Source organism: Micromys minutus, assembly GCF_963924665.1.
Source record: "Micromys minutus genome assembly, chromosome: 13".
NCBI classification, from domain to species: Eukaryota; Metazoa; Chordata; class Mammalia; order Rodentia; family Muridae; genus Micromys; species Micromys minutus.
Genome location: NC_137982.1, coordinates 4,297,505 through 4,324,571, shown reverse-complemented (window position 1 = coordinate 4,324,571; position 27,067 = coordinate 4,297,505). Strand labels below are relative to the sequence as shown.

The 27,067-nt window shown below is 50.6% G+C and overlaps 1 protein-coding gene across 2 annotated transcripts in view; it reads right to left on the bottom strand.

Annotated features, from left to right (window-relative positions):
• Positions 1-2,399: 2,399 nt before the first annotated feature.
• The window catches only part of COL5A1 (collagen type V alpha 1 chain), a 148,762-nt gene continuing 124,094 nt past the window's right edge, over positions 2,400-27,067 (bottom strand). Inside the window, exons 52-66 of one of the 2 annotated variants that reach the window (XM_080927437.1) lie at positions 26,821-26,874; positions 25,356-25,409; positions 24,716-24,769; positions 24,004-24,111; positions 23,872-23,925; positions 23,734-23,787; positions 22,719-22,826; positions 21,252-21,305; positions 20,603-20,638; positions 18,948-19,001; positions 16,750-17,005; positions 15,958-16,070; positions 12,715-12,783; positions 8,898-9,131; positions 2,400-4,917 (exon numbers count right to left, since the gene is read on the bottom strand). In XM_080927437.1, coding sequence (XP_080783563.1) covers positions 4,771-4,917; positions 8,898-9,131; positions 12,715-12,783; positions 15,958-16,070; positions 16,750-17,005; positions 18,948-19,001; positions 20,603-20,638; positions 21,252-21,305; positions 22,719-22,826; positions 23,734-23,787; positions 23,872-23,925; positions 24,004-24,111; positions 24,716-24,769; positions 25,356-25,409; positions 26,821-26,874 — 1,449 coding nt within the window. In that variant the 3' untranslated portion in view covers positions 2,400-4,770. Of the gene's footprint in view, positions 4,918-8,897; positions 9,132-12,584; positions 12,654-12,714; positions 12,784-15,957; positions 16,071-16,749; positions 17,006-18,947; positions 19,002-20,602; positions 20,639-21,251; positions 21,306-22,718; positions 22,827-23,733; positions 23,788-23,871; positions 23,926-24,003; positions 24,112-24,715; positions 24,770-25,355; positions 25,410-26,820; positions 26,875-27,067 lie in introns of both variants that reach the window. The other variant, XM_080927438.1, reaches the window with a different exon arrangement.

Here is a 27,067-nt window from a genome sequence, read left to right as displayed (position 1 = left end):
TTCCTAACATCACATGTCCTTTCATGTGTCTGCTTCAGAAAAACACTCTTTCACATGTCTTCTTTAGCAAAGCATCCCTTCACCTGTGTGCCCCGGCAGAAGTGCCCATTTCAGCCTCACACTCCAACCTGGTTTCTACAGGCCGAGTGAGGGACAGGGCAAAGGGCTGCACTAAGGCCTTTCAAGATCAAACCTCACTGCAGCCAAGCTGGGGATATAGGGATACAGCGGTACTCCTGCTGGGGCTGATGATATCCTTTACCCACCACATTTCAGCAGAGCAGGAAGGTTCCAACATCAAGCAGAGTATCCAGCTGTCTAGCCGTTCAGAGAGTCAGTGTCTTGGGCTTTGTCCCAAGTACAGTTGAACAAAATAAGGGAGCGATCAAGGAGGCCCACCTGGTCAGGGCTCTGACCTTCAGCTGTTTCTTTGAGCAAACTGAAGAGGCAGAGATGGAGGGAGGGTCCACTGAAGCTTGGCCCACATCAGGACAGAGTCCCTGTCCTGACAGGGGTCAGGGGTAGAGGAAGTTGTGGCCTCAGTGGAACTCCTCTGCCCTTCCCTGCTCTTAGTGGATTTGGCTTAGAAAGTGAGTTCAAGGACCATGCATTTGTAAACACCACAGCCAAGGGGCACTTTCAGAAGTCAGGAGCTTCCCAACCTACACTCCAGTTCTTTAGAGTGTTCTAGAACATAACCCTGGAGGAGAGAGCCCTCAGGCTGGAGACACTGAACCTGGATTGTGGGATTATAATGCTAAATCCATCGTCGGAAGCCACTTTGTCTATTAAGGTCTGGATCCAAGTATAGGTTTATGGCCAACCTAGTATAGGCCTGGAACAGCATCAGTCACAGCCTGACCCCCACTCAGAGCCACCAGGCTGGCCCACTCTGACCCGGAGGAGGTTCTGCCTTTAAGAAAGTGTATATAACCTGCAGATGCAGTTCCCAAGGAGGTGAACTGGGCCAATTTCTTGCCATGTCCTAACCCATATGGGTTCAAGGTCAAAGGAAACTTTGAGGTTTCATTGTCAAACCCTACAGACCCTGCTGGAGGTCTTCTGTGAAGCCCATCTCTCAGAGATAGTCAACTTTCCACCTGTGCAGTTCTTGAAGCCCCACCAAGGACACCTCTCACCACGGTTCCCCGGACTTCCCATTCTCCTGTGGGGATCTTACCTCTTCTGGCCTTGGACAGTGTCACACCATCAGTGTCTCTTTCCTGAGCCACTCGTTGCAACCCACAGGATGTATGCGGTACCCCCTGCTCCCACTCCAAGCCTGAATTCCAGCTGCTCAGCCACAGTGACCAAGTTCTGATTGGTGTGTCTCCCAGAGATTGTCTCCATTGGACATCTCAGGGGTGGATGCTCAGGAACCTTGTCCAGCACTGCAAATCGTCAGCTCCGTAGGCTTTGCGTTCCATAGCTGAGGGCTGTTTCTCTCATGTACTCCGAAAGCAGGCAGGAGCAACCAGCGTTCTATGCCAGCGTTTTCCTACCTAGGCCTCATCATCCACTTCCAAGCCTCGAAGCTATCAAGTTATCAAACTGTGAGACTCAATATCTTGCCTATGTGCAATATCCAGCAGCTTAAAACTCTGACAGAGGGGAGGGTTTCCCTCCGATGCCAAGTCCTTCCCAGTAAAGGGGAACCAGGAAAGTATTCTCAAAGGACGCATCCTGTGAATCACCTGCTGGCTTTAGTTACCTCACAGAACATCTGTAGGTCAGAGTGGTGCACCATTGTCGGGCTGTGGGCCACACTGAGATCCACTGGCTTGGGGCTCTGTGGTAGCAATATCACTTTTGGTGGCCCAAAGCAGCAGAACGTGTTTCTAGGAGAGATGGTACAAGTGACAGGCTGGTGGGCCTGGCGACAGAACCTGCTGAGCTGTAGCCATGGCTGGTGACATATAAACAAAAAGAAAGCTGCCCCTTCAGAGGCAGGAAGCACATGTCCCATTTGCTGATGGTCATCCATTAGCTGAGGGGAGCCACATGCAGCCTTCTCCAGGCTTCCCCTGATGGATCTGGGCACTTCCCCCGAGGGCGTCAAATGCCTGCCCAGAGTGAAAGGAAGGCTTCTGAAGCCAGCGCCAGCTGCATCCTAATACCCGTTCATGGGTACAAAGCTGACTACATCTAGGCCCACCACGACCAGAGATGTAAGCCAGGTAGCTATTCTCCATCCCTCCTGACCAGCATCCTCAAATTCACAGTTACTCATGTCCTGGGCTGTAGAGCAACAGGCAAGCCAGGTGATGGAGAGGCCTGGCCATGCAAAGAAGACAGCCAGTCAAGTTTCCAAGGTGTAAACAGTAAACTCCTTTATTGAGACACTGTTACAATTTTTCCTTTGTACACAGTTTAAAATATTTTATAACACTCTTTCTGGGGAGAACTTAAAATCTGAGCCTTAGGTTAGGCTGCTGGGAAATATACAATGTATCGTTTGGCCTGGAATTTTAAAGGAACCAAGGTCCTATAGTTTTTATCACAACTCTTCTGTTAACTTTGTGTGTATTTTCACTAGGATTTGCCCAATTTTATAAAATATGTATATATTATATATGGAGAGAGAGTCACACACCAGAGAAAATGGAAACATAAAATGATGCCAGAGGCATTTCTGCAAATATAAGTAATTTTATTGTAAAATATTGGAGCTAAAGTGGCCTGAGGAGAACAGGACACATTTTGGGTTTCAATACAAATTACAACTTGGAAGGGACCGACAGAAGAACAGGATAGAGCAAAATCAGATGGAGCGGGAGGCAGAAACCGAATCACATGACCTACACAGAATCCACAGGGCATATGGCCATCTTCCGATATGGCTTTTTCTCATGCAGAGGCGTACGCAGCAGTCCCTGGCTCAAGATGGCAGCCTGGCCTTCACGAGGGCTCTCCAGGTCAGGCACTTCTTTGGCAAGAGAAGAACTTGTTCTTCAGGGAACTTGGGAGGATGCGTGTTGGTGGCATTCACCAATCCTGGCTGCTCCCGGGTGCTTCCCCCTGGTTTCCTTCACTTCAGGGGTGGGGTGGGCTGGGGGGCACAAGCACCAGACTGACGCTGGCTCTCTGTGGGCACCATAGCTTTCTCGTGGTGGAACGAGACAAGAGGACAACTCTCAGTGAGGCTTCCGTTTTCCTTGTTGGCACTGGAGACCTCTGCACTCAGAACACAGCATCCCCTCCCCCTCAACCCCACACACACCCGGGAGGAGGGAGAGGTCAGCTTGCAGAGGGATCTCTATCAACTCCAGCACTGACTGCTGCACCCAAGATATTTCTCTGATGGAAACCCAATCAGCTCAGCAACCCTGGAGCCAGAGTCTAGTCCACGTTTCTCTGGCCACCCGCTCGCTGCTCACCAAGTAGTCTGGCTGGCAGCGTGGGCACCTAGCAGCTTCCATTCCATCTTGGCACACACACAGAAATTAGCACCACAACATTCAGCAACTGAACAAGACCATGGAGACACCATGTGCCATGCAGAAAGTCTTTGTTTTGCTCATGTGTTTTCAAATGACAGACATAAGCAGAGCCCAGAGAGGCAGGACAGGCTTCAGGAAGGGACTCCCCACCATCATGAGCACAAGGGGCCACGAGGGAAGAAAGGTCTCTGGCACCAATCTGATCTTCAGAATGTGGAGAAACAGCCAGGATAAAGGAAGGTGGGGGAGGGAACGAGGCATGGCAGGCACCCTAGTGCTGCCTCCGGATCTCCAGACACATAGCACCACGAGAGACAAGTGTAAAAAAAACAGCACCAATGTTCAGAATTATTTATCATCTACAGAACACGTGGCTCTCGAGCCCTGGACACTGTCCCATCAGCCTCTGCAGGAAGGAACACGGAAAAAGGAAGCAATCAGAATTAATTTAAGCCTGTGTTTTAATCTGAGTGCATGTAGAAAAGGCAGGATCTCAAATGCCTTTTTTTTTTCCCTCCCCATAAAAAATTATCCAGAGCTAATCAAAAAGAAAAAAATAATTAAGAGTCTGGAAAGGGGCCCAGGCACCTGCAGTGGCAACACAGCTTCTTGCTGACTGGGCAAATTTCCAATTTATTGCACATTCTTGTTGGGGGTGGGGGTAAGGAGATGCCCTCTACTGAGAGCCGGATTGCAAGCCCAAGTGGGTGCCTTGTCCAGCTGCCCAATTTCCCCATGGGCCTGAGGCTGGGTTTCCATGCAAGACTGAAAGCCAGGCACACTTAACATTTATAACAATACAATACAAATATTTACTTAAAATTCTCACAAAAACATAAGCACCTTTAATCCATCGGAAAGACACGTGTGGAATGACATTTGGCCTCTGAGTGGATGTGTTGAGGGTTGTTAAAAAAAAAAATGGAGGCTTTGATGACCTTTACAAGACCACCTCAGAACATCTTTTGAAGGTCAGGGGGAATACATATCTTCAAGTTGAAAATTTTTAAAGTGATTTTCAAATACTGTCCCGCCCCCACTCCCGGCCGGCGGTCCATTAACACCTTTGATGAACCTATCCGGGAAACTGAAGCGTGGTAAAAGGCTGTGGTGTGGCTAGGTCATGTGATTCGGCTCCGTGGTGACACGGCTCTTTCCCTTTGTTCTCTCTGGGCATGGGGTCCAACGCCACGGAGGGTCCAAGGCACAGATGAGTCAGGCAGGCGGGGTGAGAAATGTTCACTGTCCGGGATGGGCCGTGCACAGGACACCCACAGGTGGGGTGCTGAGGTCACGAGGTTGCTCTGGAGACCGGTGGGCTCAGCAGCTCCTAGCCTAGGAAGCAAGCCGGCCCCACTTCAAATCCAAATTTCTGTGAGGCTTCACCAAAGTCGTTGAACATGATGTCCACAATGGGGACTTGCTCCACTTTGGGCGTATCGATCTCCAGCACCGTCTTCTGGTAGCCTTTTTTGGTCTAGGAAAGGGGAAGAAGTGGAGGCAGTTAAAGCTGCCAGCCCACCCCTGGCCCAGTTCCCTCTATGCCCAAGGCTGCACAGATTCCTAAGCCACCAAATTAGCAAAACAGTTGGAGGAAACATGGCTGAACAGAGAGGGGGCCCTTGTAAGACTTCACACAGGAGAGGGAGGAGGAGCTATGCACCTTCATAGGTGCGGGCCGGCAAGGGAACCTTCCATACTGCCTGTTCCAGCGTGACATGGGTAAACTGAGGCACAGAAGGGTGCAGGGCCTGAGCAGCCTGTTACATAGGCCAGTGTCTCTCCTGAGCTCAGTACTGCTCAGGACTCCTGAGCAGAGGGAACAAGGCTCTCCTAAGAAAAGCAGGCTGAGCCTCAGCCAGGATGAGGAAGTTGCCAGCCAGGACATCTCTTTCAGCACAGAACATAGGAAGGAAGGCACAAGAGTACTTCTGTCCCTAAAGCCAAGCAAGCTTAACTTCAGGTGTCTAGAAAATTTATCACAGAGGACAATCAGGTTCTGTCATTCTGCTTGCTTCTTTCAATGGTCCCTGACATCTGCCTGTCTTCCATGAATCTTGGGCTACCCACGGGCCACCTGACCCGAGCCGGGGTTTCCACAACCATGGATGTGATCTCCATTCACATCAAACTGTCTGGCCTGGGAAAGGCATCGCTGCGCTGCCTAAGCCCTGGCAGAAATCATGAGAAAGCAGATGGGCAGCAAGCACTCAGTGCTTAACTACGGGTGTCATGTGCCAGGGTGCAGCCTGGAAGAGAGGGTCTCCGGACCTTTGGTCAGTCCCGAAACTCCCATGTTTGGTGTTCAGCTGCAAGGCCTTACTCTCCCTGGGAGTAGACTGAGTGTGGACCCCAAACCCAAATAGGAACCCTATTACTCAAGGCGATGGTGGGGGGCAGGCCTTAGAAAGATGATTAGGCCATGAGAACAGACCCCTCACAAGTGAGCTTGCTTCCCTTATGAAGTGACCCCAGAAAGGCCCTTTTTCTCTGCCTTGTGATGACATTGCAAAGGTTGACTGTGTACAACCCCGAGTGGCGGTCCCAACCTCGAACTTCCTGCTTGCAGGACAGTGAGTGCTTCTGTTGTCTATAAGCCTCTTAGGCCACGCTCCCCATCATGATGATAATGGATTGGATCTCTGAATCCCCAATCAAATGTTGTCCTTTATAGTTTTCTGGCTGTCCCTTGAGAAACACTGAAAGAATTTGCCAACAGGATCCTGGCACAGATCCTCATTGCTTAGAACATGGTTGAGTTTCAGGGCTACCTTTAGCTGATCTGTCCAGGCAGGTTATAAGGAGACTGGTCAAAGGAATGGCCATATCTTTCCACTTCCATGGTCGTTACCCTAAACTTAGCATGTAACATATCCGAGGGGCTAGAGAGATGGTTCAGTGGTTAAAGTGTTAGCCATGCAAACATGGAGACTGCATTTTGAATACTCAGAAAGACAGCTAAATGCTAGGTGGGTGTAGCAACTCCAAAGGTGTAATGCCATCTTTGGAAGACAGAGACAGGAAGTCCCAAAGTAAGCTAGCTAGCAAGACAAACCAAATCAGTGATCTCTGGGTTTGATTGAGAGGCCCTGTCCCAATGAATACAATGGATAACAGACCCTAATATTGAGCCTACACTCCTCTCTCTCTCCTCTCTCTCTCTCTCTCTCTCTCTCTCTCTCTCTCTCTCTCTCTCTCTCTCTCTCACACACACACACACACACACACACACACAATGTGTACCTACATACCAATAATGAAAAGCAGGCACACACACAAATAAACACACCATATACAAAAACAATATAAGAGGAAAAATAGAGACAAGGAAAAGTGGCCCACATCTTTAATTGCAATACTCAGGATGTAGAGGCAGGTGGATTTATAAGTTCAAGACCAGTCTGCTCTATAGACTACAGAGAGACTTTACAGCTCTGTATTAATGAGAGGACTGTGACCAAGTTATATAGAGAAACCCTGTCTCAAAAAAAGGTATGTGCGTGGGAATCTGGGTGGCTTCAGGGGACTTACATACCCATGCAGTTGGCTGGTATCTGAGACCCTCACTCTCCTGGCTAGGGAGTCAGAGCTGGTCACCCCTGCCATCTAGGATGCTACTACCTTGGTCTCTGTTCCCAGACCCAGAGGACTTACATGAGGTCATCAGCTTGGCCTTTCCTGGGCCCTGGAAGGTGCTAGAGTCTCAGGGAGCCATGTGAAGTCAGTGATAGAATGTCACTTTCGTACACCAGTGAGTCATGAGGCCACAGGCCTATGCCAGCCCACATTTCCTCCCGTTATAGCATCAGCATCAAATGGGTCTTTCTCTCCCACCCCAGGAACCACCATGTGTGGAGCTGGCAGGTGATTTCACACAGATTTGTGGAGCCCCGTTGCTCCAATTATCAGAGTGCTTAGAGAGGGACATATTTAAAGAAGAGACATAAATAACCATTGCCAGCTAGCAATGGCCCCCCAGGGGCACACAAACTGCACAAACAATGGATTGATGTGGAATGACTCTCCGCCCCTCCACGGGCCGGCAGCTTGGCAGCCCCGTCAATCAGGATACCCAGCCACACAATAGTGGCGCTGGGATTCCATTTTCAGTGGCTGTGGTTACAAAATGAGTCCAGCTGGCCTCCCAGGGCCAGGCGGGCCTTGGCACTGCTGGCCTGCATGTGGGGATAGGAGAATCCTGAAGGAGCCCCGACAGTAAGGAGAGGGTCGTGACCTTTCAGATCAAGGCTGAACTGGGGGCTGTTAGCCTGCTGCATGCTGCTCTCTGCGGGCTGCTTTGCAACTGCAGAGTCCTGCCAGCCAGCTTCCTCTCCCCGAGTCTCCCTCCAGTGCACAGAGCCAGTTTTTCCCCATCAGCAGGTTATTCTGTTCCAAGCCATTTTTTTTTCACCTTTCCCAAGACAAGATCTTGGATCTTTCCAGAAGTTAAAGGGGGGGGGGGCTGCTTTCCCCTTCCCAGTGTCCCAGTGTACTTCTGTCCTATGCCTTAGACCTGTATACTCAGAGATGCTGAGGATGTCATAGCTTAGAACAGTGTTTGGTGCTGTGACTAGAAAAGCCCTTCCCACAAGGAAGGTCCATGTAGGCTGTGCTCAGGAGAACTTAGGCTTCAGCTACCTCCCTCTCTCAGGGTCAGCTGGACCCTGGAGGTGTGTAGAGAGTTCCCCGGTATGTTTGGCTCCTCCCTCAGTAGCCCGGTCCTGGACTGGGGAGACATCTCAGTCAGTAAAGTTCTTGTCATACAAGCACAACATTTTATAAGCTGGGTCTGAGGGCCGGAGGGAGGGCTTAGTGGGCGAGAGCCCTGCTACGCTTTCAGAGGACCTGGGTTTATCTCAAGCACCCACATGGCAGCTCACAACACGGTTCCACTTCCAGAGGATTCAGAGCTCTCTTGTGGCCTCCATGAGCACCAGGCATGCATGTGGTACATAGACATACATGTGAGCAAAACATGCACACACAAGAAATAAATTCTTCCTTCAGAATAAAAGCTGGTTATGGTGGTACATGCTGGAAGTCTTGGTGCTAGGTGTGGGAGTGGGCGGCTGCCAGATCCCTGGAGACCAGAGCAGCCAGCTTAGCTTACTCAGCAGGTTAAAGCCAGTGAGATATCGTGACACTCACTCTACAAGAATGACAACCACCTGTACCTTCCACCAGCCACATACTCATACATACAAGTGCACATGCACAGACACATGGGTGCATACACACAGACAGTCCATATCCTCACCCTGCCCAGAACACCTACTAAAGTGAGTGTAGTCTCTAAACTCCAACCGGAACCTTCCAGGTCAGCCACACCCTGATATATGGCCAGGCCAGGGGCATATTTGGCTCCTGAGGCACCCCCAACACACAGCTCAGAGAATGGCACACACAAAGTACTCAGTACCTATGTCCAAGGTGAGCACCCAAGGGAGGCATACTCACAGCACAGCCATCCACCAGGGCACGGATGTAGGGGTTGTTGTCGTAAGACATTTCCTCATCGTTGGAGCCCAAGAAGCGGATAGCTTTATCATAGCTGCCTGTGGCTGCATCCTGCCAGGCTACGGACTGGTAGCAGTTGTAGGTGATGTTCTGGTGGGCAGAGGCACTCAGCAGCCGGAGGAAGGTCATTTGTACCACGCCCACAGGGTTGCCTTCAGCATCCACATAGGAGAGCTGGGGGTAGACACAGCAAAGGCTGATGATCAGGGTAGAGACACAGAAATGGGCAATGCCCACAGTTCCCCACACCTGCAGGGCTTCACCCAAGCCTGTCTCCCTGAGGCTGCTGCCTGGAAGCTTCACAGGATCTCCTGAGAGCCCCGAGAGTAGAAGCCAAGTGACACACACCTTGAATTCTTCAGAGACTGACAGTCTGCGTGTTATCCCTCATCCTGCAGCCCTGCCTTTCTAGACCCAGTGCCTGCCCTGTTTCCTCCAGGAAGCCTGCCTAAGTCAGGTTTTCCTGCATTTGACCCTCATTTCTGCCTTTAGCTTCCAGACCACTTCTGAGGAGCCAGTTACCTCCTCCTCCTTGGCAGGGTCTGCCTGGCTTGACTACACCATGTGGTATTCCATGAAGACCTGCCTTCTCATCCATGGGACACAGAAGGCCCCACACACCAATGGATGAATCAGCGAGCTGGGAGCAAGAGGCAAGGTCTGATTCCCTGGAGTGAGCTGATGTCTGAGAATAAGGCCTTGCAGTAGAAAAGGTTCCTGGGGCCTGACAGCCACACCCCTTCCTCCACTTCTTAAGTGTTCTAGCTGTCCCTGAGTCTTGACAATGACTCTTCCCATTGTAAGGCACATGGTCCATAGGCAGGAAACCCTGCAACCGTCACCTTTGGACAGGTTCCTGTCACTGTTCTCACTGGTCCCTGAATACAGTCCTGAGGCTGGGTGCACCAGCTCAGGTCCTGTGTCTTGGTGCCCAACTGTCACCTTCCTCAGACCACACATGCCACAAGAACAGGAGCTAATCCTGGTGTCCCTGTCTTTGTGTCAAGCAGAGGAAGGCATCGGGGGCTCTTTTGATCAGATAGAAGGTCACTGCTGAGTGTTCAGGATGTACAAAGACCCATCTTGGGAATCAAGAGCTAGAATGGCCAAGAGACCTTGGGGAACATCGAGGGAACACACAGCTTGGATGGATGATAGGCAAGGATGTGTAAGGTCTGAGCTGTGTGGGAACCGGAGTGACCAGCTGTACCCTGGAGGTACATGGGCATCCTGTTCTGCCAAGGGACAGACTTCTGAGGCAGCAAACAGGCTATCCCACTGACCACTGCCCATACCAAGCAATTGGTACAGGGCTCTGGATATAGGACTCTCTCTGTCAGGCCCTACTCTCTACAACAAACAGGGATCAGCCTTAGGGAAAGAAAATGATACCCTGCAAGTGGCCTCCACAGTATAACCAGTATCTTGAGTCATTCTTCTCCAATAGGTGGACCCTAAAAGAAGTGTCCCATGGTCTACAGTTCTTTTGCAAAGAATTTTCTGAGGCATCAGTGTTATGAGGGGTAACTCTTAGCTGTGGGAGAAATCACGGTCTCCCCAAACCTGGCTGTGACTGGAGGCCTCTCTCTAGGCAAGGACTAGCAGGGCTCAGCAGGGCAGGGCCTGTAATGACATGTGCATGAGGAAAGAGACTGGCAGAAGTCAGGGTCTCATTCTGGTAAACTCAGCTCCCACACTCTTCTGTGTCGGCCACTCCAAAGGGTATGTGAGCACTGAAGGAATGCTTGGGGCAGTGCTGGGTGTGGTACAGGCCACGGTGACCGAGAAGTCATGGCAACTTCAGAACCCACATTTTCAATAGTAACAGGAAGAATAGGGTGGTGGAGGTAGGCTCAGAACCTCGTTCCTCTCCATCATGATGGTGGGACACTCTAGAGGTTCCCAAGCTATCAAGGACATTTCACTTCCTTGAAGACAGCTTGAGAAAACCCCCCAGTCAGACTCTGCAAAGGAAAATGCATACCAACCGGCAGTCCAGGCATCCGGTGCTCCTGGGAGGACACGTGACTGACTTGAGAAAGTACACATGCAATAGCAGAGGCAGGGGTGGCCCCACAGAAGGACCTGAAGCCCTAGTGCTGTCCCAGGTTGGGGTCTTCATGATGTCCTGACATAGAAGATCATTTCCCCGCATCCTCTATGTGAGCAGCCATTTTAGGCAGCTTCTGGTTCTTACTAGGAACTGGGAGCCAGGCAGTGTAACCTGAACACAGGCTGGATTGCCTTGGATGGCCCCATCCCTCTGTCCCTGACAACTAACTAGGGATAAATGTCAGACAGGGGTGTGCCCAGTTATGGGTATTCTCTAACATTTGCTCCTTCAATAAGGAGCAACTGAGCTACACCAGGTGGAAACCGTTTGGGGAGGGGAGAGCCAGGTCAAGTTCAGGCAGACAGGGCCCAATGGAACTCAGCCTTGGGCAGTTTCGTTTGCACAGCTCCTTCTTGCCTGACCCCTTATATCTCCTGTCACTGCTATTGGGTCTTCCCCCTGACAGGTCCTTCTGTGTGACAGCCGTTCTCCTCTGAAGAACGCAAAGGAAGCAGAGGAGAGGAAGAAACCAACGAAGATGCTCAGCTGCCCGCAGGGGACGTGAAAGCCATGGGGCGGAAGCCTTGAGAGCCCAGGTCATTCTCTGTGCAGAGGTGAGCTCCTCGGGACCCTGACAGAAAGCCAGACATGCCTCCAGGCCGAGGGATGACAGGAAGGTAGGGGAAGGATGGTCCTAGAAGCCACTTGGCTTTGTGATCACTAAAGAGGTTGAGGCAGGCGCTGTGCTGAGAGGCGGCGGAAGCCCCGGTGGGGTTTGTGTGAGCAAGAACTCATAAGGAGAGATTGAAGAGTCAAAAGAAGGTGTGGGCTCTTCTCTGGACCTGGAACCTGAAGTCTAGCTGGGTTTCACAAAGTTTTGAGCCAACTTTATTAAAGGCCCTGAGTATTTGTGGGGAAAATGTCCCATTTTGAGTGGGAGAGTATTGGTCTCACAGCAGGGACTCTAAACAGGTTTCTGACTTCCATGTTGGCCACAAGGTTGATGTTTGTAAAATCTCTACACTTCCAAGATGGGTTCAGTTCTGGGATACACCTCCCATAAGTTAAGCACAGACTAACACACCCATGTGGGACACACCTGGTGACTACAAGGTCAACAGCAGCCAGAGCCTGTAGACCCTGAATAGCTCAGGAAGAGGGTGTGGCTGGCAAAGGTCTGGAAGTACTTTTTGTGAACCTCCTGATCTGCCATGCCCATGAACTTATGAAAGTTCTCCTGCTCTATGCAGTTCTCTGACCTGTCGCTTGCCAGCCAAGTTGTGCCACCCATAAACAGCACATGGCTTTCCTGCAGTGCCCACTTCCAGAAGCAGATGCACTGAATCTCAGTGGGAAGCTACCCACCTACTTCCAGGACAGAAGGAACTTTGGTCTGGGTGGAAGAAAAGGCCAGAGGAAGGGCTGTCGCACCCATCTGGGCCTTGCTGCCAGGCATGTGGGGCATTTTGGCCTCAAGGGTGATAGCAGGTGTGGCCCCAGCTGCAAGTAGGCCCATGCAAGTAGACCCAGAGCCAGGCTGAGCTGCAAGCAGGCGGCGCGAGGCAGCCACTTACCAGGGAACCCCGCTTGTATTGACTATACCAAGTGGAAGGCTGCTCTTTGGGCCAGCGGGCCATTTTACTCTGCAAGATAGGACATGGCGGGTTTAAAGTGACAACTGCAAAGAACATGGTGTCACCTTACCAGTTTCCCACGCTTGAATTCACTGAACCAGGAACCTGGGTTTTCTTTGGGCCAAGAAGTGATTCTGGCCTACACATCGGGCAGGGACGGTGGGAGGGAGAGAAACAGAAAATGAAAGGGTTACTTCTGCCTCTACAGACAGACCTTCCCAGCTCTCCCGGCCCCTGTGTCCTGCCAAGATACCGATGCCTCCTCCCCACCTGCTCTAGAGCTATATAGCAGCCTGGGACATATCAACACAGACATGCAGGGGTTACAGGCTGCACCTATCAGCATATGTGTACCTGGGCATCAAGTGAGTTCTAAAAATAGTAGTGGGACACTAAATGACAAACACAGAAATCTCACGCCAGTGACAGGGAAAGTTTCAGATGGCATGAGCGCTGGGTTAGCACTGTGTGGGCATCTCCTCATCCTGCTCTCAGTTTTAAGAGACAATGGCTCAGGTTGTGCATGTGGCACATGGTTGTGTGTGTGTGTGTGTGTGTGTGTGTGTGTGTGTGTGTGTGTACAGCGTGTATATGTATATGCATAAGTTTATATTCATAATGCATGTGTATGCATAAGGTGTGCATACGGTACATGGGTGTGATATGTGTCGAGTATGGGAAGCCCCCTCTATGCTGGCTGGCTTCATGCCATGGAAGAATCGGGTCAAGACTGAGCTGGAAGCTCTGTCTCCCTTTCTGGTTGACTTCTTTAGTGCCAGGAATTACCAAGTAGGCTGCTGGGGGGCAACTGTCCCCAACAGTCCTGTTTGGTTGTGGGCCCTGTGTACACATTGGTGCCTTAGTAGTACAGCCATTATGGTGTCACCAGCTGCTTGTCAATAGGTTTAAGGTCTGCTTCACCAAAGGGATCTCACACTAGAAACCATGGCTGGAGACATGATAGGTTCCAGCAGAGAGGGGCGCTGCTATTGCTTTGTTAATGAATATGAGGTACCTATCAAGTTACCTTTCAATCACTGGCGTTTAATCACTGACCTATACAGTATTGCTGCTTTCTCAGTTGGTCATTAAAGGAATTTTATCTTTTGTAACAGATGTGGAAACAATGTTAGAGTCAGAAGTGAAGCATTGTGTAGCTTTATACTCCAAATGGAAACATCTTTCCTAGAGCTAAGCTTAGTAAGGCTCAGGGGGGAAATACAACTCACAAGTCTCAGGAACCTCCTCAGACTTACAGTATACATAAGGCCCCTTAACAGGCTGTAAAAGCAGTAGGAAAAAAAGGTTCTCTGGCCAGCCAAGTTGCATGCCAGTCACAAAACTCCAATGATGCAGCTTTTGTGAATTGTAGGTCTTCTGTGGTGGTCTTTTCAGTGGGAAAGCTGCCGTTGAGTCACCTAAGTCCCTGTGAGTAACTCCAATAAACTCTACAGCTTTATTCAGCTAGACCTGGGCAGAATTATTTTTTTTTTTTTGGTCAATTGCTGTTGCACTTTATGAGGTGGAAAGCTGTTTGTTGGTGTCTCCCCAGAAAACATCATACAACAGAGGTATGTGTGTATGTGTCTGAAAGGGACTTGTGGTTTTTGAGGTTCCTAGAGGCATTAAGTAATCTGCCATGACAAGAGAATAGAGGATGTCTCCAAAACCTCCAGAAACTGGGACTTGTCTCTGTCTCCTTGGGAGTCTATCTCTATGTAAGACAAGGCTGCAGATATCCAAGACTGGCCAAGGGAGTGGGCTCAGAGATGATATGGGTTGAAGTAACAGTGGTTGAGCCTCTGTAGGGAGAGGGAGGGTGGGTTCACTGTTGGTCTGGAAAACCTGAGTTTTCAAGACATCCTGGGCTGACCAGATCCTTTAGAGACCCATGTATGGGACCCAGGCCCATAGGTGAAGTGGGGAAGAGGCAGGGGTATGAGTCAATGTGACCACCCGCTTTGAGCTGTCCGGGTGCTGGGACAAAGCCTGAATGCTGGAAAAGGAGGTGTCCTGTCTGTCTGTCCCCCTACCCCAGAGTCCTGCACCTTTGCCCGTGGTTTCAGATCTGTCTCTTAAGGCCACACTCAAATTTAGTAAGAGCAGCTCCTCCTCCAGGTTCTGGAGCCTTATGTCTCACTGGCTCTAGGAGGAGGTTATTTATCACAGGCAGGGCAGTTCTGGCTCAGCCCACAGTCCAGATATGGGGAAGAAGCAGAGGGACAGAGTGCAGTGTCTGTATTGTCTCCATCTGACATAGTCCCAGAGACAGGTTGGCTATGAGGCGCTGTCTGTGGAGGGCACTAAGAGGGGTGAGAAAGGGCTCTTGGCTCAACTTGGTCCTCAGCTCTAATCAGATGTGGGGATACAAGACCCATAGAGTAGATCCTCGCGTCTCAACCTCTGCAAAGCCCTGGCTTCTCTCTGGGAGTTCAGTATAGCAGAATGCAGGAGGTATGACTCTGCTCCTGCTGCCAGCGGCAGAGTGTGACCCAGGCAGAGAGTGTGACCCAGGGGCGTGCTGGCGGTTACCACTTTTATGGGATGATTTAGAGAGAGGATAACAGCCCAGGGAGCCCTTATGCCCTTCCCAGCAGGAACCCACTTCTCAGGTGCTAGGGTCACTAGGAAGCTGTGGTGTGGAGTATATACACACCTGCTGTGACCTCCAGAAAGTGGCATGGGACAAATGAGTCAGGCCAGACTGAGGCTGCGGTCATGGTCATCCTCTCAGATATGGTAAAGCTCATCCTCTTGCCTGCCTGTCCCAGGCCAAAGTAGCCTCTGACACAGATTCCGAAGCACAATTTACACACCTATCACATGCACACAAAATCCTACCTACAGGAGTGAGCTCAGAAAGGTCACCCGGGGTGACTAACTGATACCCCACAAAATCTCTTGAGTCAGAACAGTTATGTGCCTACAGATTCCACACACATACCTCTGCCTGGCCTGGAAGAGATCCCACAGAAATAAGCTGGCACCCCCCAGTTCAGCACACAGCAGCCTCTAGGTCCCCAAAGGCCTTTCAAAGCGTTAGGTTGGTTGGGGGCGTGACGCTGCTGAGTGCCACTGTGGGTGCTGGAGGAGCCTACTCAGCCAAGGCAGCTGTTCGTCACTTGCAGGAACCCAGGCTGCACCTGCCACACCTAAACTGTCTCATTGCAGGACAACTTAAGCGTGACTTCCAGAGGAACACCGTTGGTTCTGAAACTGGTTGTCTGTGGCTTTTAGCCTTAAAGCCGCATGCACACCATGAACGCTGCACCCCTGGCCCAAGTGGGAGCCGGCAGTTGACACTGGTACTCACTCCCTCAGACTTCTTGTCAGGAAAGACGCACGTGGACCCTCCGGCTGTGAAATTGCAGTAGACTTTGAAGGAGTCCCTGGAGCACCCTTGGTTGGGATCGACCCAGTATTCGCCTGCGTTTCAGAGACAGGGAGGCAGATTCATGGGAATGGCTCCCTGGACTGCTGCAGAAGCCACCGCAACATTTCAGTCTAGCTGTTAAATGCACAGCCAGGGCCATAAAGCCACCGACACAGCCGCCTTGCCTATCTCATCATACTTTGCTTTTCCTGCGGGGAGCATAAAGAGGAGCGGACAGCCCTGTTCGCTGGAATGCAGCTGGGGCGTGAAGCACCGTGTAAGTGTCTGCTGACCTTGATGGGTGGGCGGCACAGAGACAAAGAATGTTCCCAAATGAACCTGGAAATTTGTGGGTGTGGTGTCAGAATCTACTGAAGTCAGACACCCCTCAAATCCTGCAGGAGGAGCATCCCTGCTCAGCAGGCCCCTGGTTTGAAGAGGGCAGGGTGAGGTATGTGGTTCAGCCAGTGCCTAAAACCCACGTTCCCAAGCACAGCACGGCACATAAGCCTCACTTCAGGCTGCTTTCAGGGCCAGCTAAGTGCCAGGCCACAGGATCAGCCTTGACACTTCGATGCTTCACTTCTCTCTGGCGTCTCCTGACAGGTTAACCCCCCTCTCTCATGTTTCTGAAGATTAATGAGGCCTAGCCCAAATTTCCTCCCACGGATGTGCGTGAGCGAGGGGGTGGTTCTAGCTGGCCCCGTCTCCCACACTGTGCTTCCCTCTCACCGTCTGGGAAATCAGGATGGCTGAGCTGCAGGTCCTTGCAGGTACGGGCTGGGTTCTGCTGTGTGCCCAGCGGCCGCTTCATCTGCTCAATCTCCAGCTTCAGGGAGTTGAGGGAACCAAAGATCTCTTCCATGCCATCTGCATAGTCCATGTAGCTCTCTCCAGCCCCGTCGTCCAGGAGTTGGCTGGCATCAATGTTCCTTCGAGTCCTGGATGCCTGGATTGGCAGGGGCTGGATGACCTCACCTGGAGGACCCTGGGTGCAGAAGAGAGCAGTTGTGAACAGGAGAGGATGAGAGTGACTCTGTTCCAAGGGCAGAGTTAAGATGAGCCTGAGCCACAAGTCTGGGTCTTTCAGGCTCTGTGTAAGGTAGTCTAGGGGCTGCAACTCCTAGCCACATCAAGTTCTTCCAGCATGTACTTACAACCACAAAAAACACATGCAGATACGCTATACACACATACACAATACAGAACCATATACATCCACATGCATGTGTACATATAAAAACATGCATGATCACACATAGCCATTATGTAATTTTCCTCTAAGATTGAAACATTCCATCCTGCACGTTAGTACCTTAAAATGGAAGGTAAACAATTCAAAATAGCCTCAGGAAGTTCCTGAAACTGACTAGATTCACTAGGTTTCTCCCTGCCAGACTAAGCAATAAAAGCTGAGAGTCCCTCTCTGAGAAGTAGACTCAAGCTGCAAAGAAGACTCTGAGACTAGATCAGATGCCTGGAAGAAGCAAACAACAGCCAAGCTGCCTGGAAGAAGTTTAGGTCAACGGGCCACTTAGAAAGGACATTCTTCAATCCTTCGGGCTGCCTGGAGGCTGCATAGTTGCTCCAAGTTCCCAGCTTTGTGAGCTGTCATTTATGCTGGGGTAGGCTTTGAAGATGCAGCTATTTCTGAGTCATTTCTGATCCTGAAAGTAACCCCTCACCCATATTCCTGTTAAGTAACCCCAATAAAAATCATGGTTCTCCAAGTTGGACTTATGCAGCAGCCATACTTTGGTCTACAGTGGGCTCCCTATCTGGCATTGAGTAGGCTTGTGTGTTGTATCCTCCCAAGAAAAATTTAGTCATACAACTATACACATGCACAATATGCATATAGAAATATGCATGAATGTCTATATGTGCCTGTTCATACATATACATAATACAGACATAGAAATACACAAGTTCATGATCACACAAGTACATACATATACACATCTAGAAACACTTACATATGTATATGCATTTTCATATACACATGCACAATATGCACAGAAGCACATATATGTTCACATACATAAACACATGGAAACATGCCACCACATTACACAGGTATGTTGACACATACACATGCTCATAAATGCATATACCACACTCATGAATGCATGTTCACAATACATATAAGTACATGTACAATACCCATGTAAAAAATACAATACACATTACATGTTCACACACATATATAAATACATAGACATACATCTACACATATATTCACAAACATACTTCTGTGTTATATATACATACACATGTTTATATACATGTACACATATACATATAGAAACATATCTTCACATTTATAAATGCATGTGAACATGCACAATACACAGACGGAAATGTACATACCTGCATATACATGCATGTGCATACATACACATTTACATGTACATTTTCACATATGCATATATACACATGCACACTTAAACACATATATGCATACATTTCACACACATGCATATAGCACGGAGAAATATACATTTACACCTACACATGTATATGTGCATGTTGATACATATATAAACACTTCCACATATACTTAGTGCATATTTGCATACATATAAAATATACACAATGTGCAAGTCCATACTTGCAAGCAAACATGTATACAGACACAAATTGTTATGTACACATATGAATACATACACACTCAACTAAGTACACATATGCATGTACAGCAATATGACACACTTACCTTGTCGTATATACTCTCATACCACATAACATCCATGCACACGCACGTTCCCTGTCTCCCAGGGCAAGTCAGCCCATGAGCCCATTGATAGGCCTGTGAGACTCTCAGTCTCCTCTGTGTCCCCAGGGCATGCCATGCGAGTCTCACTGCAGCTCAGACAGCAAGCCCGGCAGACAACCCCTCGGTTCCCCTTAACACATCAGAGACTACTCACGGGTGGGCCAGGGAGTCCTGGATGGCCTGCCTCGCCCTTCGGGCCGGTGGGACCCTGGGAAGAAAGCAACAAAGCAGACTTGGCCATGGGCCTTCTGTGTTCTGAATGACCTATTAGCCCCCACAAGGCCAGGACAAGGGACAAGGCAGGCAGGGTTCTCTGCTCCTGAGGCCAGGCCCAGCCGCCTTGGCCTGACATGAGCTAGGCTCACTTAGAAAGACAGGTGTCAAAAGAAGCAAAACCACCAACAATCAGGTTTACAGAAACATGCCAGCTGCGTGGGCCAGCAGGGAAATGTCAGCCCAACCCTCAGTGGGCTTCATCTTAGCACAGCAGACAGGACATTTATCAGAGAGACAAAAAGACGTGTGCGAGAAGGCGAGGCACTGCTGGTGCGCATGCAGAAGAGCTCCACCGTGCTGGCCTCCAAACAGATGGGCGTGCTACCTGAGCCTGCTCTTCCACAGAGATGGGCGTGCTACATGAGCCTGCTCTTCCAAAAAGATGGGCGTGCTATGTGAGCCTGCCCTTCCACAGAGATGAGCGTGCTACACGAGCCTGCTCTTCCACCCCTGAGTGTGTCTAAGTTGTATGTGAGTGATGCTCACACACCCATGTGGCTACTTCACTCACCACAATGTCTAAGATGTGGAGTCAGCCGAGGTGTCTATCCAGTGAGTAAATAATGAATGTATCTTACACACACACACACACACACACACACACACACACACACACACACACAGGGTGGGGGCTCAAGTCATAAAGAAGGCTATTTTGTCTTTGCATGGGAGGTAGGGGTTGGGGGACAGGGATGAGGAGGGGGACAGACAGGCTAAGACGCTCAGAAGAGAACATTAGCAGAAACACAATGTATAATAATTAGGAACATTAACAGTTAATAGAAACCAGGAGGCAGAAGAGTTGTGTCAGAGGCCCGGGGAAGGGCGGGGCCTTGGAACACGGGGACATAGACGACAAGATAATGGGCACCAAATGCAGTTACACAGAAAGAAAAATCCGGGTATTCTATAGCACAGAGGGGAACACACACACGCACACACACGCACACTAGCACATGCACACACACGAACAACTAGCCTGCTAGGTTTCATGAATCTCTAGAGAGGCTGAAGGGCTCCATACACACAGTAACAATAAGACACGAAATGCCAATGGCCCCAATTTGATCAGGGCATGTCATGGATACATAGTAAAAAGCCACACCAAGGCCCATAAATACACGTGATTATTACATGTTAGCCAAAAGTGTCAGGAGGCTGCAGGATCTGGCAGAGCTGGCTCATCTCACTTGATTTTCACCCGCCTTACCCCATGAACAGCTACAATTAAAATAACATTTAAAAACAGCCAGCAGCAGAGCAATGGAATAGTTATTCAAAAACAACAAAAACAAATCAAAACAGAACACACCCCCCCAAACAAAAACCGAAAGATAACAAGAAATACTAGCAGCACACAGTGTAAGGAAGAAAAGGAGAGGTGTGGGGGGAACTGCGGTGGGTCAGGGTGGGGGTCCAGGGTGGGGGTCCAGGGTGAGGATCCAGGGTGGGGGATCCAATCCTAGGAGCCTCCTCTCCCACCTACAAAGGCAGTTTGAGGTATCACAGCCCTGTCAAGGTGGAGTCACTTACCGAAGAGCCTTTAGCACCTTTGGGACCGGGAGGGCCCTGCGGAGAGCAGAGGTCGGAACATCAGCAAACACAGGGGCCACTCAGGACCCACTTTTGCTCGGTCACCTTCTTAGAGTCCTCACTACGTCTGTCTGTCTGGTTGGCAGGAAGGTGGATGTGACTGCCACTCACCCCCCAGGAGGGTGTCTGATGGGTGGTCACCCTGCCCACAATGCTCAGCTGGGAAATGACATTTGGACATCAAAGGCTGAAGGAGACCCTGGGCTCCTGTGGGGCCTGGAAGGAATCGGCTGCAGGACATCTGTGGCTGTGTGGGCCCAAGGTCCATCCTACACAGATCGGCCAGCGTAGGTAGAGAGCCAAGGCCACCCCCTCCCTCTCCCCAGATACAAAAGGATCTCCATCCTTTGTGCAGGTCTTCAGGGATTAAAGTTTGCCTCTCTCTTCCCCTCTGGCCAGACAATCAGGGGACCACAACCCCTCTTCTGTTCCCATCCCTTAGGACTCCTTAGGTTGTATTATATACAAATCAACCCTTGTTCAATCATCCTCCCTAACATCCTGTGGTTCTCTGAACTAGCTTATCCATCTCCCTTCCAGCCTTGTATTCACTGGGTCCTGTACCCCCGCATCTATCCTAGATACATACCGGCAAGCCAGGGGGACCAGGAGGCCCAAGTGGGCCAGAAGGACCTGTGATACCCTGGAAAGAAGCAGAAAATGCAAGTCACCAGCTTTTAGATGAGGATGAAATTATGGGAGGTAACCCCTGTGACCCTGCCATGATTCTAGAATCCCTCATAGTCCCCTTTCCAGGGACCACGAAACCTGGCTGGCAGCTGTAGTCAACCACTGTGGGTGGAGCCACATCATCTCCTCAATGGATTGAACTGATTGACCAAAACATCAGTCACAGGCTGAAGTCCCCAGGCTCAGCTCCCTGCCCAGGCTCAGCTCCCTGCCCAGGAAAGTCTGCTCCAACCTCCTGACCAGCTTGACCACATATCTCGGCTTATAATGCTAGGCCTCACTGTAGTGGACAGGGAGACGAAATGAATGTTTTCCAACCAAGGTTGGCAGCCCAGCCTCACAGAAACAGAGTTCCTTGACCATCCTGTGCCTGGACCTCTGAGTCCCTAATGGGTCCGGGGCTTCTCAAGCCTGCACCCTGGAGATGCCTTCGACCTGCAACCTGGCCAAGATCACAGTGTGTGGGAGAAGTGAATATTCATCCACACACAGAGCCACACAAGTTTGAGTGTGACTGAAGCCTGGGGGCACAGTCACAAAACAGTCAGAAAAGGTCCACAGTGGCTGAGGCAAGGCTCCAAGGAGCCTCATATTTTCATGGCATCCACTGCTAATACGGCCTACAGAGGGGTGTCTGCTGTTTCCTCAGCCCCCAAAGGCTCTGGGCACCCCCACATGCTACTGTCTTTAGGGATAAGATGTAGGCTGGAAAAGCAAATATTCTCAGATGTGAGTGCTGTCATGCTGTGGAAACGGTGTAGGGATTTCTACTATAGTGACTGGGGATGTCCCATGCAAAGACACATGTCTTCTCTCCAGTGGCACACACAAACTTCCCCTCTTTGAGCTTGGGACTCTCTACCATTTCACCTTCTGCAGCCAAACCAAGACACAGCTAGGGTTTCCTCCACCATGGCTATCCAAGATTGCAAACTAACCAGCTACAGTGGATGCCAGGGTAAGTCTGTGGTCAGATGTGGCCATCTGTGGCGAGGTGGGAAAAGGATGTTGGCGGCCATTGCTCCGCCTCTCCCTAAAAGCTAACATAGCTGCTGGACCACCACTATCTTCTGCCCAGCTAGTTGGACCAAAGACTTTTGTATGGAGTTGGAGAGGATTAAATGCTAAGACTCCCTGATTCTGAGGGTCCTTGTAATATCAAGAAGAGAGCTCCCACCTCCACTTGAGACCTGGGTTTGGGGTGTATTCTAACTTGTGTCTCCAGGACCTAGCTAAGTCCAAGCTTCACTGGCCCTATCTGCAAAACAAGATTTGGGATTCCATGTCAATGAGGGCCTCCTCCCGGCCTCCCCAGGAAACTAGAAGTTGCTCCAAGGATGTCAGTTACTATAGATACTATAGTTACCTGTTCTCCTTTAGGACCAGATGAGCCCTGGGGACCTGGGAGTCCTCGGTCACCCTTTTCACCTTGCTCGCCCGGAGGCCCAATGAGTCCAATCAGGCCTGGATGACCCTGTGAGAAAATGGAGCCATGACAGGTATCCATTCTACCAGTGTCTCGAGTCTACCACACGGGGGCTTGGGTGGCATGGCACATAACTAAGGGAAATGTGTCACAGTCAACAAGTTGGAGAGTGAAAGTAAGCAAAGGCCAGGTGAGAAGATGGCTCTCGTGGCCCCTTGCTGGCAAGGAATGTATTTGTAGAAACACTCAGGGAGAGCCAGGGTGTGGCTGAGCAGTAAAGCATTTGACCAGCATGTGTGAGGACCTGGATTCAGTTCCACTGTACTACCACCCCAATAACAACCAAAAAGAAGCCTACGGGGGCACCCAGACCCAGAGACCACAGGGATTTTCCCGATAGTTTGTGTCTGTTTTCATTTATGAAACATTCTGACTTTTGGTAAGTGTGTCCCCTTTTCCTACAAGGCCTGAGGCTGACACAGAATGAAAACTGTCAGAAACTAAGGAGAGTACATTCATCTGAACATCTTTCTAGAGAAGAAAATGCTCCGTATCTGCCGAATACATCTGTTGGGTTCGTATGAGCACCTACAATGTTCTGGAAGGACTTCCAGTGGAAAAGGATATTCCTTGCTGCCTTTTCTGTGAGCAGCTGTTTGTCTTGTGAGCTCGTTTATTTACAAATAAATCAACGGAGGGAGAAAAGTCACCACCCCCCGTCCCGTTAATGAAGCCAGTAGGGCTCTAGAAGGTTCTCATCAATTCTGGGGTTTCTAGGACTGCTGGCATATAGACATGTGTCTCAGAACCCTCCCTGTGTGTATTTTTCATCTGTGGATCTACCTCAGGGTCCCATGACAGCCACAGCAGGTACTTGGTGGTAGGTCAGGAACTCCTGTGACTGAGTTAAGGGTGCTGTTACTGTAATGTTGGGGTCCCCTAAGTCTCAGCTTACCTTTTCACCTTTGGGACCAGAGTCTCCTTTGAGGCCAGGGAGTCCTGGAGGACCCTATAGGAGAGAGGAGAGGAGAGGAGTCAATGTCCTTGTCCCAGGGGGTTCCAGTACCCCAACAATACAGACACATTGACTCACCATGGGGCCAGGTGGACCATCGGGGCCTGGGGATCCTGGGAGGCCTTGCTCACCCTGAAACAGAGTCCTTTGGTGTAATTCTCTGCCTCCATCCACACCTCTCCCTCATCCCTGGCCTGACAGGCCACTTACCACAGGACCAGGAATCCCACGAAGACCATCAGGACCAGGCTTCCCAGGGGCCCCCTGGGGGCCAATGGGGCCAGTCTTCCCAGGAGGGCCTTCTAAGCCAGCTTCTCCCTGCAGAGGAGGATGCAGATGTTCAGAGGCTCAAGGGGCCCAGCCTCCAAACCCCTGGGGTGCTGCAGAGATGCTCCCGTGTATCCTAAGTGGTGCCAAGTCCCACTGTCCTGTGGAGGCTGACATGGCCCAAGTTCCATTCTGTTATCCAAACACAGTGGCTCCCTGACTCCTGCTGGCCACAGAAGGTCACCTACCCGGCTCCAGGTCACACAGCACCCAGATGCAGAGCTCATTAAGTCTCAAAGAAAGATAGCAAATGTTCCCTTCTTGGCCATGGGGGGTCACCTCACTGTGAGAGTGACTGGGTATTCCAGTGCATGGACCAAACTCAGGTGGTGGTTCTCCCAGTCTCCCAAGGCCTCACTTCCTGTGTGAACTATCTTCCCCCCTGCTGTGGGTAAAAAAAGACTGGGCGTGATGTCACCCTGTTCTCTTTCCACCTATTCTTCTAGCTTCTTCATCCTCCCTTAAGCTCCCTGACCTTCCTACCTCCATCTGCATTCCAGGCTCCGTCCCAGGCTCCTCTGTTCTCAGGCTGTACCCTGCCACTGCCCCGACCTCTTTCAGGCCCACAGATGTTCCGGCCACCAGAGTAACTTACCTTGGCTCCTTTCTCCCCCTGCCTGCCTTCAGGGCCTGCAGGGCCTGGAGGACCCTAGAAAAGCAATAAAATAAACAGGACTCGAGTTTGAAGACCAGGCCTAGAGCTCAGGGAATCTGCAGGGTATGAGGGCACCCTGGACCACTGGCCAGTAAAGATGCAGGCTCCCATATGGGGTCCCACAGCTCCAGGTGCTGGTAAGGCCTCTGGTGGACCTAGAGATGTCTTAGTTCTTTGCATAAAGAAGGTCCTCTTCTGCCTGTGCACTCTGGCTCCCACTGCAGTCCAGGCAGCCATTGAAGCTTGCAATACAGATGCCTGTTCCCAGACCTGGTCTCTGCTCATAATGGTCAGGTCTAAGGGCAAGGAGAGCCCAGCTTTTGAAGATGGTTTTCCCATGATGCTATAACGGGCATGTCAGTCACTGGCCATCCTAAAACACCCCTGGTCTAGACTCTGCTTCCTCAAGAGGTTGCTCCACTCAGCTGTGTCACCCCACAGAGCTGTGACCTGATGGGTATGTCCCACATTTCAGATATCTGTGTCCCCTACTCAGGGCCATGTGGACACCAGGGACTCCAAAATGGCTTTGTGCAGGAAGTAGCCAGCAAGTGGGGAAGAGGTGATCAGAAGCACTTACCCTCTTTCCTGGAGGCCCAGATGGACCAGGTTCACCAGTAGGGCCCGGGGATCCCTGGTTAGGAGAAAGAACACAGGGTGCTTGAAATTTGTCCCATTAGAGACACATGACTATGCTGCCCACAGCCAAGGAAACACATGGAAATATAGTCCTTTCCATGGCCAGCCCCGCACAGCCCCCTCTCAGGTGTGAGCACAGCAAGTCCACAACAAAGTCCCTATAAAGCCTTCACACCCTGCGTCCTGTTGGTGTACTCAGAGATCCAACTCACATCCCACAGGTGCTGTGCCTTGAGCAAAGAGATCCCCTGGAACATGCTTGTGCCTGACACCCTGCTGTCTGGTCTCCACCATGTTACCATCACCCACCTCTCATTTGCAGAAGGACCAAGCCAGAAGCCCAAGGCAGGGGCTTGGGGGACAGGGGCATAGACAGGACACATCTGGCTCACAGCCTGTGTCCCCGGCCCTTCCTTTTCATTGATGCCTGTCTCAGATCAGTGACACAATTATTTGCCCTTGCATCAGTGATACGGTTTGGATGGCATCTGAAACCCAGGCTCCAATCAAATTGCCCTTGTGCTGGTATTGACAGAAGGGGGCTGCTTATCAGACCATGTGAGCATGCATAGATTTCATCACCATCAGAGACGTGAACGAATTGTAAAAGGGGGGTTAAGCCCACCACCCCTTTTTCCATAACTCCATAATGACATCCACTGTAGTATTATTATTATTTGAGACAGGGTCTTATTCTGAAACCAAGGCTGACCTTGAGCTCATTATGTAAACCAGAAAGGCCTCAAACTTGCAGCAATCCCCCTGCCTCAGTTTCCTGAGTGCTGGAATCAGAGGCATGAACCTCCATATCTGTTCTTCCCTTGTTAAGACACAGCACAACACCCCACTTGACAAGGTCCCTTTATCTTGACTTCCTAGCCTGTAGCACTAAGTTCAGCACTCCTACTCCGTTTTAATCTCCCAGCCCGTAACATTCACATTAGCTGGAAAAAGACCTTGACAGTCAGTTGTGCCTAGGAGCTAGTCCCACCTTGGGCGTGGGCTGAAGAGACCTTTAACAGAGGCAAAGTCCAGCCCAGGGACCTGAAGAAGTCACCTGGTCCCACCTCAAAGAGACCACTTCACACTAAAATAGCTGTTCAAGGGCAAGTGGACACAGTCACAGAATGATGGGCCTGTAGGAGGGGGTTCTGTTGGTCAGCTTTGGCTGACATTCAGGGTGAGATCTTGGGCACCTTGCAGAGGAGCCCTTGGAGCTTTGTTCAGGTCCCCTGGTGGGATGCATATGCATTCTTCCTTGGGAAGGAAGGGTCCCAGCCTCCCCCAAGTTCTTGGGGGCTCCTGAGCTCTGCCCACAGTCAAGAGGGACCTAGGTTTAGGCTTCTCATAAAGACTCTAGAAAGAAGGAAGGCTCCCACCAGAAAGCCATCAGACCGCACGCTCACCGTCTGTCCAGGTTCACCATCGTCTCCTTTGTCACCAGGTGGGCCATCTTGACCCTGTGGGAACAAGAAAGTTGCTTCCACTACACAGATCACGTTCATCCTCCAGCCTGAGTGTGTCCTTAGATCCTTTCCCCACCCCAGATGCTGGGCACTGGAACAGGGCTAGAGAATTACTGTGCCCTTGAGAACTCAGTAGAGGAAAGGAAGCAGAGAGCAGAAAAATTGGGGGTGGCAAGAGGCATTAGAG